Source organism: Culex pipiens, unplaced genomic scaffold, assembly GCF_016801865.2.
Source record: "Culex pipiens pallens isolate TS unplaced genomic scaffold, TS_CPP_V2 Cpp_Un0001, whole genome shotgun sequence".
NCBI classification, from domain to species: Eukaryota; Metazoa; Arthropoda; class Insecta; order Diptera; family Culicidae; genus Culex; species Culex pipiens.
In genome coordinates this window covers 1380422-1396072 of record NW_026292818.1, presented here as the reverse complement: position 1 = coordinate 1396072, position 15651 = coordinate 1380422, and the positions used below count along the sequence as shown (strand labels likewise).

The 15651-nt window shown below is 38.2% G+C and overlaps 2 protein-coding genes across 2 annotated transcripts in view; both read left to right on the top strand.

Annotated features, from left to right (window-relative positions):
- Window positions 1-360: 360 nt before the first annotated feature.
- Window positions 361-8313, top strand: LOC120418208 (DNA excision repair protein ERCC-5-like). The gene is made up of 3 exons (XM_039580516.2): window positions 361-563; window positions 627-3344; window positions 7241-8313. The coding sequence occupies exons 1-3, from the start codon at window positions 476-478 to the stop codon at window positions 8227-8229; spliced, it is 3795 nt and encodes a 1264-aa protein (XP_039436450.1). The 5' UTR covers window positions 361-475; the 3' UTR covers window positions 8230-8313.
- A 3782-nt stretch (window positions 8314-12095) lies between these two features.
- Window positions 12096-15651, top strand: part of LOC120417577 (sodium- and chloride-dependent GABA transporter ine-like) — a 43689-nt gene continuing 40133 nt past the window's right edge. The window contains exon 1 of the mRNA XM_039579699.2: window positions 12096-12302. The gene's annotated coding sequence lies outside the window, so the exon portion shown is untranslated. The remainder of the gene's footprint in view (window positions 12303-15651) is intronic.

The window sequence follows — 15651 nt, the reverse complement described above, 5'->3', positions numbered from 1 at the left end:
TGGGAAAAGGCTTTGAATTAACGTGTTTTTGAAACCGCATTAAGTTTGGGGTTTTCAAAATCAACCAAAAAACTAAACAAAATACTTTGGTTTATTGAACCTTTAAAAAATACTGTACAGAAATGTTATTCATTATAAAAAAGTTTGCAGATTATTTTATAAAAAAAAGTTTGAATTAATAATGAAGGAAAATTCTAATAAAAATTATTAATAAACATCAACTTAATAAACTTCTTTTTGTATTTGAACCAGCCTATCGTACTCATCGCTCACTGCTCTTTGGTGAGTAAATCTTCAAGCGTCGCGACGCTATTTCTCACGACTCACTAGCTTGATTTGTTGTTGTTTATTCACCGCCGCAACGCAACCTGTCAAACAGGAAATTTCGCGGAGTGCGCGCGGTTTAATTTTGTGAAATTCGTGAAAAAGCAGTGAAAGTGCGTGCATTTCAGCGTGTCTCAGTGCGCGTTCCACGATGGGAGTGACCGGCCTGTGGAAGCTGGTGGAACAATCCGGCAAACCGGTTCCACTGGAAACGCTCGAGAACAAGGTTCTTGCCGTTGGTGAGTGAGCGATTTTGAATCTTTGTGCTGGAGTTGGTTCTGAATGGGGTCTTCTGGTTTTAGATATCTCGATATGGCTCCACCAGGTGACGAAGGGTTTCCAGGACTCGAAGGGCAGTGCCCTGCCGAACGCACACGTCCTCGGACTGTTCCACCGCCTCTGCAAGCTGATGTATTATAGGATTAAGCCGGTTTTCGTGTTTGACGGTGGCGTTCCGGCCTTGAAGCGGCAGACCATTGCCAAGCGTAACCAGAGCAAGAGCAAGTTCCACAACGAGGCGGATCGGCTGCAGCAACTCTTGCTGGAGACATTGGCCAAGGAAAAGGTAGTTCAGCAGGCTCTTGGATCGGCGACCAGTTTGCTGGTGTCTCCTTCGAAGAAGCCGGGGAACAGTAGTAAGGAGCAGGGTGAACCGGATGAGATGTTTAAGCTGCCACCGCTGAAGGAGGATTCTCCGTTTAAGAATGCGGACAGTTCGGCGACGGATTTGGACGAAAGCAACAGCTCGTGGGACGAGAAGGGGTCGAAGAACTTTTATCACTTGAATTTGAACGCGATTGACGTGACCAGCGTGCACTTTAAGAACCTTCCGGCGGATGTGAGGCACGACATTCTGTCGGATATCAAAGAGACGAGGAAGCAATCGTCGTGGGGGAGGCTGCACGAGCTTCCCGTTGAGAGCAATAACTTTTCGACGTTCCAGATGAAGAGGCTGTTGAAGCGAAGGACGGTCCAGGTTGAGTTGGAGGAGGCGGAGAAAGAGATGGGAGGGAAGTGCTTGTCTCTGGCGGAGTTGGAAGCGTTGCTTTCGGAAGAGGGTGTGGACACTTCTTCGGATAAGGCGGCGCAGAAGATCGCCTCGGATGAAAATACCCGGTTCCTGTTGGTGCGGGATGTTCAGAAGGCGATCGAGAAGGCGAAGCAGCGAGAGGAAGAGGAAAAGAATGCGCCGAAGCCTCCAAAGTTGCCGAAAGTTGAGATTAAAAAGTCAGACGATCGGGAAGTCGAGGACGACAAGGAGATGGACGCGGAGCTGCAGATGGCCATCCAGATGTCGTTGATGCAGGACGTGGATCCAAACGTGGTGATTGAGCTGGAATCGGAGGAGGTTCGGATGTCCCGACAGCAGAAGGAAGCTTTGGGTGGAGCAGCGATGAGTTTGGCCCGCGGCTACATGCTCGAGTACGGCGGGATGTCCAACGACGACGTCCGGGAGCTGCTCCATCAGACGCAGGACGTGGACCCGGGGGAGGTCGAGCAGTCTTTCACGCAGATGTTCGAGCACAACAATGCTTCGATTTTGAAGGGGACGCTCGATCCCGTGGAGGAAGTGGAGGAGGTCCAGGAAGTTTCTTCGGACACGGATTCGGACTTTGTGGACGTTCCGGAGGACGACTTGGGCGACAGTCCGCCGGGGGTGTTGCTTCCGTTGAACCCGAGCAACCATCAGAAGCCACACTTTGGCACGGTCGTGGATTTCACGCTGAACGATCTGCCGGGGAAGGCCGGAAGTGAGAGCAAACTGGTTGAAATCTTCATCGAGCCGAGCAAGATTGGCTTAAAAGATGAGGATGACATCTTCGCGGATGTTTTTGAGGTGAAGGAGATGGAAAATGCTGTTAAATTGACGGAAGTCGTGGAGGTCGACGAAAAGCCCGTAGAACCGAAACTTCCCACAATCCAGATCAAAAAGGTCGACGACATAAACGCTAAATTGAAGGAAGAATTGGAAAAATTGAAGGCAGCTCCTCCACTAATCAATCTGGAAGACATCCTTAGCCAACCACTGATTCCGAAGGTCGATTCCAAGCCGGAAGCAGTTCACGACCTGGTCAAACAACAGCTGGAACAGCTCAAAAGTCAAACACCTCAAATCAACCTGGACGACATCAAGCTGGACAGTTCCCTCGTCGACGAACCGGTGGCCATTTCCGACGCCGAAGACAGCGACGCCACGGTGGGCTACTCACCGATCAAAGCGGTCCAAAAGGCGCTGGAAGCCACCGGAGAAACGACCTACAAAATCATTCAATCTGACGAGGCAAAAACCCAGGAAGTCATCCCTCTTCTAGGAACCCCAAAAAAGGGCACCCTCGAGCACCTGGTCGTATCCCGAACGCCCGGTAGCGACTCCAAGAAATCTGAACCCGAAGAAGACATCCCAAAAGTTCCTCAACCCTTCTTTGTCAACAAAACTCCAACCTCTTCTTCGAAGAAGAAGCCATCCGATGATCAACCAACTCCCACCAAAGCAATCAAAGTGTCGAAAGAGCTGTTCCCCGACCAAAACCCGGAACCACTCCCCTCAACCAGCAGCGCACCCCCTCCCTCCGCCGACCAACTAATCTCCGAAATGGCCGGCGACCTCCAAAAACAAGCCACCCCGCTCGAACTGAAAAAGATGTCCCTCAACCTGGCCCAGCAAGAGCGCGAACTCGAGAAGGAAAAGAACCGCCAGGCGCGCCTCGGAATGTCCATCACCGAGCAGATGCAGCAGGACTGCATGGACCTGCTGAAACTGTTCGGTGTCCCGTTCATCGTGGCGCCGATGGAGGCGGAAGCGCAATGTGCGTTCCTGAACCAGATCGAGCTGACCGACGGGACCATTACGGACGATAGCGATATCTGGCTGTTTGGCGGGAAGACGGTGTACAAAAACTTTTTCAACCAGCAGAAGCTGGTGATGGAGTTCACGATTGAGGGGATTGAGCGGGCGTTCCAGATGGACCGGAAGAAGTTGATTCAGCTGGCGCTGTTGGTGGGGAGTGATTATACGACGGGTGAGTTATTAATATTATTTATTTTTTTTTTTATAAATTGCTGATCCAGCGGATTGATTGGATTTTCGATGGAAACCACATCCTCCAGGTTCTCATTTGTGAGTTCTTAACAATACAAATTTCAAGATTAATTTCGGAAATTTTGAAGCAAAGCAAAGAATGTTACAAAAAGCTTTATACAGTACGGATTCGTTAATTCGAATGATCGCTAATTCGAACGTTTCCGAATTAAAAAGCACTGATGTTGACATTTTAACTCCATTGTACGACGGTTTCCGAGCACGTGGTATCCGAGGTATGTAGATTAGATAAGGTAGGGTAGGTTACACAGTTGTCAAACAAAAGTTAGCACGAAAACCGGATTTTATATACAGATTTTCAGACAAGTGAAAATTTGACCATTTTCCGGGAAAATTTCACCTGATTTTTTTATCTGTAGGTTTGCTTAACGTGCCAAGCTGCACTTAAAAAAAATCTCCATATAAAATCCGGTTTTCGTGCTAACTCTTGCTGGAAAACCCGCCTTACCTTTTCTAATCTATATGCCTTGCGTGGTTTCAAGCTTTTGACAGCTGTCAGTCCAATTAGCGTATTCGGATTTGCTCATTCGATTATATACATATGTCAAAGGATTCCATTTTGCATTATTTGCCATACAAAATGGGCATGGGAATATTCGATTTGGTGTGTTCGGCAAAGTTGTAAGTTATGATTGGGACTTTTCAGCAAACAAAGACAACTAGGGGCAGGGGTGGCAGAATGGTCCACCTAAGTAAAATGTACCGAAAATCATAGAAAAAACATACAAATTTTGTGAATCCAGTGTAGTAGGCTTATGTTTTGGATTGTTCCCTTCAAAGTTGTATACTTGGTTGATGAAATTTTTCTAACTAAAATTATTTTTGAGCCACTTTAAAAAAAAGTTTTTTCGACTAACTTTCCAGGGTGCGGGGCAGAATGGGCCACCTTGGAAAACAAGCCATTTCTTCTAATACAACGTTGAAGGGTGATAAGAAATGACTCGAGGGACCTTTCAGACATTGTTTCCATGAAGTTTGACCACTTTTATAAAAATAGTAACTTATCAAAACAAAGATTTTTGAAAATAGTGTAAATATATCGAAAAAAGACACTATTTTTACAAATAAGCATCAAAACAATTAAAAAATCAACTAATGTTGCATTAAACGTGATTTGTGAAGCTACCAGGAGTGAAATAATACATTAAATCAAAATTTCATAACTTTTGATTGTTTTTATAAGGCAGGATGAGGGTGGTCCATTCTGCCCCCCAGTGGATTTTAATTTAACACTTCCACAACCAAGCCTCTAAATGATTTGAAGGTTCCGTTGTTGTTTGATTACCTTGGTAGTAACATCTAGTAACATTATAAGCATTGAAAAAAGTTTTTCACACAATCCAACTTTTCAGAAAGCTTATTTGAAAACCTCGAAAAAAAACACATTTGCGTGGTTTTGTCAATAAATTTAAATTTTTGCTCATAATTCGAAAAATACAACGAATTCAAACGTCGTTTTCGGTATGGTGATGCTATTTGACGTCCTTTATGCCTTACAGTTGATCTAAATTCATTCTAAAGTCCAAAACCAAGGGTGGCCCGTTCTGCCCCCATGGTCCATTCTGCCCCTACTGCCCCTATGTCAATAAAAACAGTATTTTTTTGTTTTTTTTTTTACTAAAAGTTTACTTTGACATGTATTGCAATAACTTTGAATTTATGGTTTAAAAGTAAAATCTGAAGGTGAGTTCACGATTTTTTTTTGCTCAACATTTTTGTGGAAACATCATAAGGTGTTGCAAAAAGCTCCACGAAAAATGCAGGATGGTATTTATGTCTCCTTAAAAAAAAATCGTCAAAACTGTTTTTTGTGCATTAAAATTATACATTAAAATTAGCCAAAACTGATCTCAGAATCGATTCTCCAGAAAAATTTACATAAAAATTGCAATATTGACCATTGTTTTAACCCTTTCAGGCCTGAATTAAAAAAAAATAGTTAATGATGGGAAAATGATCTTGAGGACCATACGAAAATTGTAGGCAACTTTTGAAAATTTTGATTTTTAAGGCAGTGTTTCTCAACCAGTGAGGAATTCCCCCCTGGGGAGAAATTTGACAATTCTTGGTCAATCAGCGGTTTTAAAATAAAAAATGTTGAAAATCAGGGATAATGACCAGTTTTTGGTGATTTTTGGCCATTTCTATTTGTGAGACTTGATTTTTCAGCCTCGAAAATATTTTCAACGGAAAGCTCGTCCAATTTCCCATAAATTTGCATTTGACCGCATTTTAAGAAAAAAGCGAAAACAAATCTAAACAATTCACCTTTAAATTCGCCTTCAAAACATAAAAATCTAAAAATCATATAGAAGTGGTGTGTATTTTTGTTTCAGTGTATTTTATGTAATTTCCTACGAGTTTCTCTTGGACCACTTTTTAGTTCGATGCAACGGCTTCGAGAGGCAGTAATATTTAAATTACGGATAACGAAAATGGATAAATCTCAAATCTAAGATACTTTTATTAGAATTTAACAGTTCTGCTCCAGGATGTTACATTTGCAATTCAGAGATTTGGAGAACCTTTCAACTGAGATCAATTCATAAGCCTTTACAGGGAGGGTACATGTTTCTATATTTAGATGTTGCTAGCTGCGTGCTCTTTTAGGGAAAATAAATTTTGAGAAAAAACCCTAGATCAATGTTTGGCTTAAGACTAATATCACAGTTGTTGACGGAGGAGTGCTTCGATGAGCGGATTCGTTGACATCCCATAGGAAGTCCTGAAGGTTCTCGTTGCCTTTTCGATGCTTGCGTCGATGGTGTCGACGCCGGCCAGCTCGTGTAGATCGTCGGTCGGGTACCACGGGTCCAAGTTGTGCACCATCTTGAGCAGCTTGTTCTGCTTCACCTGGAGTCGCTTACGGTGCGATTTGGCGCAGTTGCCCCAGACCGCAGCAGCGTAGGTCAGCATTGGACGGATGATGCACTTGACCACGAGCGCCTTGGTGGAACGATCCACCTTCTCGATGATGTTGTTCACGTGCTTGTCGTACTTCAGCTTCTTGTCATGCACCACACCCAGGTACCTGACCTCATCGTCCCAAAAATGGATAAATAACTCAACCTCTTCTCAAATGTAATTTTAGAGTGCAACTGGATTGCAAGTTTAGGATAGCATGACCAAAAAATCATTGATATTGTATCGAGGGTCGAGGAAAAAGGTACCTGAAATTCCGGTTCTGTGCTAGCTCTGCTTTATTATTCTATATATTATAATGTATAATCCGGGAAAACTAGTTTTGAATTTGGATTAATATCTGAAGATTATCGCATGATATTATCTCTCGAGGACTTTTTTTATTTTCTAAATAAATTGCTAATAAGATGCAAGTTTTTCCAAACTCAAATTACAAATTGTATACATTTTTTTACTGTAAAACATTTGATGGAATAAAACAAAAAAGTTTTTTAATAATGTACCGACTCGATTATCCGAAGGTCTTGGAAAAAAATCACTTCGGATAATCGAATCACGGAAAAATATTTTTTTCGCTGTCTTTTTTTATTGTCGAGCTTAAGTTTGACCCAAAAACAACTATAAAATGATTTAGAATTTTTAAATCTAAAATGGCGGTGCTGAAATATTTGAATAAAAAAATGTATTTTTTTTAAATATCAATCAATTATTCAAATTTGACAAAAAATTTATGTTAAAAGTAAAAAAAAAATAACATGAAAAAAAATTTTTTGGTCATGATTTGATTATCCGAAGTTCCATACAAACCTTCGGATAATCAAACTTCGGATAATCGAGATTTCGGATAATCTAGGGAATAAATTACAATCAATTGTTTTAATATTGTATTTCCAGGCATTTCCGGCATTGGCGCCGTCACCGCCCTCGAAGTTCTTGCCTCATTCCCCCCAACCCCGGAAAAGGACGGCGAAACCACGGAGATGATGTCCCTCCTGTCCGGCCTACGTAAATTCCGCGACTGGTGGAACCACGGCCGGAACAACTCCGTCGGAACGCGAATAACTTTGAAGTCCAAGCTGAAGAACATCGAGTTCACCGAGGGCTTCCCGAGTTCGGCGATCGTCGAGGCGTACCTGTACCCGACGGTGGACGGGAACAAGGACGCCTTTTCGTGGGGCTATCCGGATACGGAGAGTTTGCGGGACTTTGCGAAGCAAAAGTTTGGCTGGCCGCAGGCGAAGACGGACGACATTTTGCTGCCGGTGCTGAAGCGATTGGATGAGCGGAAGTCGCAGTCGTCGATCAAGAACTACTTCAAGGTGCAGAGCGCTGTGGCGCACAATCAGGTCAAAGTTAGCAAGCGGGTTCAACAGGCGGTGGATGTGATGGCCGGGAAGGAGGTTGTCGAGCAGGTGAAGAGTCCTAAAAAGAAGGTGGTGAGGAAGAGGAAGCCCAAGGCGGAGGAGCCGAAGGAGGGGGAGGTCATTTGCCTGTCGGAACCGGATAGTGATGAAGACTTTGTGGTGGTGCCGAAGAAGGCAGCAGCAAAAGCACCGGCGGCGAGAAAGCCGAGAGCAACGAGGGCCAAAGCCAAGGCTGATAAGACGACACCGGATGTTCCTGAGTTGCCAGACAAGCCGTCGTCGTCGTTGGCCAACATTTCCGGTATCATCTCGAAGATAAACGACCAATCGGCGGACAAACTCGGTGACCAGGCCGCGGCCAAGGAAGCCCGCAAGAAGGCAGTTCAAAACAAGATCCCGGACTTTAATCCGGCCATTCCGCAGCGAGTCAAAGACCAGGAGGAGATGGCCAACCGGAAGCAGAAAGCAGCCGAGCTGTTTAAGAAGACTCAAGCCAAGGGCAAAAAGTCGCACAAGTAGTTGATAGTCCGTTACGTTGTTAAGTTATTCTTGTGTGTTTCAATAAATTTAAATGTGCTCTCGCGAAAAAGCCTCCACCTTCAATTTGCGTTCATAATCGCTCCCGAGCGGATGACTTCCCTCGCTCGTTGCGCGCGGCTCAAACTCGCGCTAATTGCTCACATCCTCCCGGTCCTGCCAACTCTCGAGGGGGGTTTGTGTTACCTTTGCGACTGTAAAAAGACGAAGTCCACAGCTGATTGGAATAAATGACCCGTGTTTACGTCACACCATTCATTTTTCGGGATGTGGTCAATTTTGTGGCAATCTAAAATTCAAATCTCAGCCTCTCTTTTTTTTTTGCTCGTTTGTCGTGGTTCTAGGTTCTAGGCTAACCCGAGAGGTTGCCGTCGCTCTCAGTTGGATGTGGGAAGTTGTCAATTTTTTTATTTGCGGCGCTAAAAGGAAACTTTTATCAAGACTGAGAGATCTATTTGCTGGTGGTTTTAATGCAAATGAGGCGAACAAATTGTGATTGCTTTGAGAGCTTTCTCTACGAACGAACGAGAGGATGGATGAAGTGGAGACGCGTGGTGGTTCGAAACACTAAACGTTATGCTCAAATGATTCATTGTAATGATGTAGATACATATATTATTATGTTATCTCCAAATAATTGTTGTATTGAAGTTTTTCAATAGTTTTATCAATTTTATTCAAAATGACTTATCAACTCTAGTCGGGAAATCAGAAAAATCAGAAATTCAAAAAAAAAAACATTCGCAAAGAAAACAGGAAAGAGTCGTGAATTTGTGATTATGTATATGTCAAAAGGTTGGGAAAATGAAGGTATAGGGGAGAGTATGGAGACTTGATCCTCGGGCACACTTGATCCCAAGGCTGTATCTCTGCATGTGCATAAAAAAATAGCTTTGTACTTGAAAGTTGTGCAAAATTTACCCAAACTTACTGTAGAAAACAAAGAAAAAATTAAAAAAAAATTGGAATGAGTTACACATATTTTTTCGAAAAAGTGCTACAAAAAACAAGATCTCTTTTCTTTCTTTTGATATCTGGAGTTTTTTTTTAAAGGTCCAATAAACCAAATTTCCAGTTTTTGCTTTTTGGGTGTTTTTGAAACCGCCTTGAGTCAGGGGTATTAAAAATCACTTAAAAAGCAAAAAACTGAAAATTTGGTTTATTGGATCTTTTTTAAAAAAAAAGCTCCAGATATGTATAGAAAACATTTAAAATTCTTTCAATTTTTTTTATATTAGGATTGTTTGGTAAACTTATCAACTCCGAAACCCTTAAGCATTTGACGTTAAATTATCGTCATACTATTTTTACAATCAATTGTTTAAAAAAGTGCGTATGGAAACTTGAATTCTGCATTTTTACAATCACTGGAATCTGCCTCAAGCTTAATTAATTGGTTTAGTTTTTCGTACATGGATTCCTTTAATATATTTGTGGATGAATTTCTTGAGTTTGAACAATTTTTTTAATGTTTTGTAAACAAAAATTACCAGCTTTTGTAAACATGCTCAACTTTGGTCTAAAAAAGAATATTTTAAGTTTTTAAATATTTTACATTCTAAACTTGTTTTATTTTGAACACAAACGTTAAGGTTTTATGTGAAATTGCTGTAACTCATAGAAAATCAAAATTTAGGAAGATTAAGAAACATTTCGCTTAAGATTTCTTTAAAATGTTGAAAGGAGGATCAAGTTACCCCTAACATTTTGGAAATGACGGCTTAAAATATTTTTTTCTGATTAAATACCCTTATCAGCACAACATAGCTGAATGTTTAAGCTTTCATTTCATGCAAAACGTTCATAGTTTTGAGAGAAATTGACAGAGTTGTGTGCGTTACAAAAAAGGGAATCAAGCCTCCCCACTCTCCCCTACTTTTTGCAATTCAATGCAATTTAAAAAATCCTGGAGTCGTCGCAAATTAAAAATCTGCAAAATGTCTAAAAAAATCGGGAATACAATCTGGATAGGGAAAGCAGATATGAGAGCAATAAATTTGGAAATCGGTGTACTCATTGTTTTGTTCTGTTCCAGTTTGAACAAAAATTAATAAATAAATCAATGTAGTATGCAAACATTGTGCGCTGCTTGAGGTAAAATAAAAAGTTTAATCTTTTGAAATTTAAATAAAATAGTACACGTAAATCTAATACCCAATAATAATATATAAAACAAGAAAAATATTTAAAGCGCTAGGCATTTTGTGGATCTGTAAACTATATTTTTAACATATTTCCCTAACAGGCTAAATTAATGCTGATATATGCCAATATACAAATTTTAATGTTATAACATTCTTGTCGGTTACTAAGCATTGAAATGTTCATCTATTTTCTCAACCAATTCTGAATTTCCAGACCGAAAAAACCGGGACAAAAATAAAAAATCCCTGGGATTCCCGGGATGGACGCACTAAGTTTGACAATAGTTTTTTAAACTTGTATGAACTTTTTATACTCAATTTATAAAGCTATTTAAAATATATTTCTCGTTAACTTTTCAATGAGTATAAATTTATTTAAATAAACGTTTCCATTTTAAATGGAAAAACTGTTTCACTATTAAAAGTATGAAAAAATATTGAAATTTTAAAATTGACCTTTTTTTGCTGGGCCAAAAAATATTTTTTCTGCCTTCTAATTTTTCGGGCCTAATTTGTTCAAGGATTTTTTTCTGAACTCTTTTCTTTTCTAACAATGATTTAGATGGATGTTTATGTTTGGCAATTCAAAAAAAACTTGAAATTTCAGCTTTCAATTTAAAGAATATTTGTTTTAAATTGGAAATTCATTTCACACCAGTAAAATTGTTCTTAAATCATCCATTTTCAAATATTTGTTTTCGCTAAAATCAAAAAAAATGTTGCGATACCGTGCATTGTTAACATTTTTAAACTGGTTCAATCATGCATAAATAACCAACGCAGAAAAAAATGCATTTCACATTGATTTCGCATTGTTTTCAGTTTGCTGTTTTTTATAATATATTTTTATGCCCTCTGATTTATTCAGCCCGATCATCTGAAATTAATGTATTAGGAAAAAGGAAAAAATAAAAATGTTAAAAATACATTTGAAAAAGTTAAACTGAAAGTAGCTGGAACCAGCTCTGATGGCATTTTTCGTGAATGGGACTAGATAAAATTTTGCTTCTAAATATGAATTTGAGTAATAAATAAATAAATGAGTTCCCATTGCATTTTTATGGAGACGCATGGTTCTTTAAGTTCGATTTTAAAAAATACCCAATCCAATTAATTATTTTCAAAAAAAATCATATAACCAAATTCTGTTAACGGATATTTACCAGTTTTGTAAATGTTACGTAAAACGTGATGAAATTTCATTTTAGAATATTTTCTACTAAAGGCTTTTAGTCCCAAATCAGATAAAAAACTTTTTAATTTTATATGCATTTTATAATTTATATGCACACTCTGGTATATTGCTAAAACTTATTAGTAATTTCCCTTAGAAGCCTTAATCGCTGTATAAGAAAATATTTATCAACTGCAAAGTTTGAGCATTTATTAGCGCTTTTTTGCAATTGAATGTACCTGCGTTTGTAATGTATTTAATTATTTATGTTTTGGTGCACAAAAACCTGAAATATTCAGATTATTTCGCATTCAAGGAGACGCATGGTACTTTATGCGCTCCATATCTGAAGCCCAATACTTGCTCTCACACAGCCAAACAATTCAGATCGACAAAAAAATCGTAAACCGATACAGATGAGAAGAGTATTTCCGCATGAAACACTGGCAGAAACAAAAAAGTAAAATGAGTGTAAAATAAAATAAAAACGGAACGCCACCATAAATTCGCATTCGTACTCTCTCGAGCTCAGTTGACATTCGTTTGTGGCGGAACACGTTTCGATCGGACGGGTCCAGTCAGTCGTTCGTTCGTTCGCAAACTCTCGTCTAATATATCACCCAGCATCAAAGCGGAACTTGAACCACCCTGAGTTAGTGCTTCCGAGCTCATCCGATCGTCATCAACCGACCCTGCCTTCTTTTCCGACGATAAATTAGCACCGAAGAAACGCTACGGTACTGTCCAGCATTCTATCATTCGCCGTTAGTCACATCAGCGGCCCTATAGTTAATGAAGCATACTTAAGTGGTACTTAAGTGCGACACAGCGCTCAACTATAGAGAGAGAGAAAAGAAGCGTTGCCAATTTTTGCGTCAGAGAGAGAGAGAGCGCATTTCACGATAAGACAAGACGCGTAACTTTTGGTTCAATTTTATGGCGCGTGAGCAAACTTCAACAATCGGTTGCTGAAACTGAAGCAACGAAATTGTGAATGATTCACGTGTGTGCAGGATACGGTGGTAGTGTGTTAAATGAGAGGGATGTGTACGCGCTTAAAAACAGTGCGGATGTGACTTAATCTAGGCACTTGATGGACAGGGTTGACAAAAACTCACTATCAGAGTTTGTAGTTTTTGTATGGAAGACAGCATTTTTTTACAACATGGTGAGCTAAAATTAGTTCAGCTGATTCTGATCTATCACAAAAAATTGGGATTTTCGAAAATCATTTATTTTTTTTTGATCTATTAAAAAACTTTATTTTATTCCTAAATTAAATGTCTTATTTCAAGTAGGTCAAAATAAGCGCTTCTGAAAAAAATATTGATAAGATGTAAGATTGCTGTTTTCAAAGGGATCACAAAATTTCAGTTGAAAAATGTCGCATCTCTTCGAAAATCTTTTCTTCAACAACACACTGCTTAAATTACAAATAAAGATATAGAAATTTTACCAAAAAGTAACAATAACTTTAAAAAGATGCATTTATCAAAACAAGCTCAAGAGATGTTCGATTCAAGAACTCAATTGTTTTTTAAAAATACGGTTAAGCCGTTGCGAATATTTTTCAAAGATTATGAGATTATCGATTTTGACTCTCTAGCAGAAGAAAATTAGTGTGGTTTGAGAAGTTCAAGTCAATTTCCATTTCAATTGATTTGTCTAACTTTTTTTTATGTATACTGATAAACATTTTTTCAAAAATAATTTTTTCAATACGTTATGCAACTAGTTTATTCTTATTTGTAAAAAATATACAGAGATTCGAAAATTAAATCAAGATTTCCAGATGCTTTACGTTTATTGATCGCTGAAATTTGTCTACAGAGTAATTAAAAATACTTGAAACTTAACATCGTTCTGAACAAATTTATAACAAATTGTAATGCACCATTTTCATGTAGACTACCAAATGTATCGTTAAAAATCAAAATTCATGATTTTTTTTTAATTTTGCATAATTTAACGGTTCAGTCATGCCTCGGTTTAGCACCGCATATGGGGAATGCAAAACCGTGGCGTGCATAACTGAAGCACATAGTTTATGGGATTTTGGCTATATCGGAGACACTGGCTATAATCGTATAAAAAATCTTGCAAATATAAAAAAAATACAGTGTTTTGAAATCGGGATGTGGGCAGCTATCCATCGCAATTATAATTACATGAAAATTTACACAAAAATACGTACTTTCCTGTCTTTTGAAAATGCCATTTTCGAAAAAATACTAAAAATTTCAGTTTTTAACAATATGGATATCAAATGAGCGCCATTTTTTCATATATTTTGAATGTAATAACAACATTTTTTGAAAATACTCAAAACATTCACAAAGCAACGTATTTTCGAAAAAAAAAATCAGAATTTCAGTTTTTTACTATAAGGGTATGAAATGATCGAGATTTTTTCATACATTTCGAATGTAAAACCAACATTTTTTGAATACATTCTAAATTTTCACAAATTTACGTGTTTTCAGAGAAGCACCAAAATTTCCAGTTTTCACGGGGGAAGGGGGGGGGGATATCAAATGATTTTCACAAAACTACGTATTTTCTAAAAAGTACTAAAATATTTCTCTTTTCCACAATATGGGAAGCAATAACCGAAAATTCGAGTATTTTTCAATAATACGTAGTTTTGTGAAAATGTTTAGTATTTTCAAAAAAATATGTTATTACATTCAAAATGTATGAAAAAATCCAGATCGTTTGATACCCATGTTGTAAAAACCTTAAATTTTAAATATTTTTTTCGAAAATACAAAGTTTGTGAAAATTTTGAGTAAATTCAAAAAATGTTGTTATTACATTGGAAATGTATGAAAAATCCTGATCGTTTGACAGCAATATTGTATGAAATGTACGTAGTTTTGTGGAAATTTTGAGAATCTTCAAAAAAAAAGTTATTGCTTTCGAAATGTATAAAAAAATCCCGATCACTTGCTATCCATATTGTAAAAAACTTAAAAATTGAGTAATTATTTTTGAACATACCTAGTTTTGTGAAAATTTTGAGTATTTTCAAAAAATGTTGTCTTTACATTCGAAAGTTATGTAAAAATCCCGATCATTAGATACTCATATTGTGAAAAACTGAAATTTTGACTATTTTTTCGAAAATACGTAGTTTTGTTAAAAATTTTGAGTATTTTCAAAAATGTTGTTATAACATTCGAAATGCATGAAAAAATCCGATCATTTGGTACGCATATTGTAATAAAAAGAGTTTTGAATATTTTATCGAGAAACATGGCATTTTAAAAATACAGGATAAATACGTATTTATGTGAAAATTTTCATATAAATATATCTGCAATGGATAGCTAAAATCCCATAAGCTCAGTGCTTCAGTTAAGCACTGGACATAACCGAGGCAGCTAAACGAATTAAAACCGGGGCAGTGCAAAACCGAGGAGTGCAAAACCGGGGCATGACTGTATTGATTAAATTTAACGGCCTGGAGCTAATTTCACAGATTTCGTGACATTCGCGACTTTGATAAATTAACTAATAATAAATGCTTAAAATATTGTCAAGTTTTCAACATTTTGCATAAAATAATAGATTTCTGACTTCTGAATTTCCAGTCCAGTAAATCCAAACCCATAAGAAGCAAAACAAAAACAATTTCTAAAACTTGCTTAAAAATGGTTAATTTATTGAATTAAAAAAAATATTTTTAACATAAATACTGTAACATTAGTATACAAAAGATGTATAAAGGATAAGGCAATATTTATATAACATACTTCTTTTGTCTCTTGATTTTTTGGGAACTGTTCCGGATTAACAAATGAAGTGAAAAAGAAACCTAAATTTTTATTTGTCATAATTTGCCAACCCTGTAATTCTGCACACTCAAAAATCACCCACACTTGCAAGCATTCCCTAGTGTCATCTCGCCATAATTCCGCGTCCCTCGCGGAACAGGTAGTTAGTCGCTCTTACCAAGTCGCGTTTAAGCGTGGCCATCCAAGTTGGCGTGGTGCGCTATGACCACACCGGCTCTGTTTCTCTCGACTCTCTCACGCCATCACCGTATCACGCGAGCCGCCTGTAAATCGCGAGAGAGATTGAGAG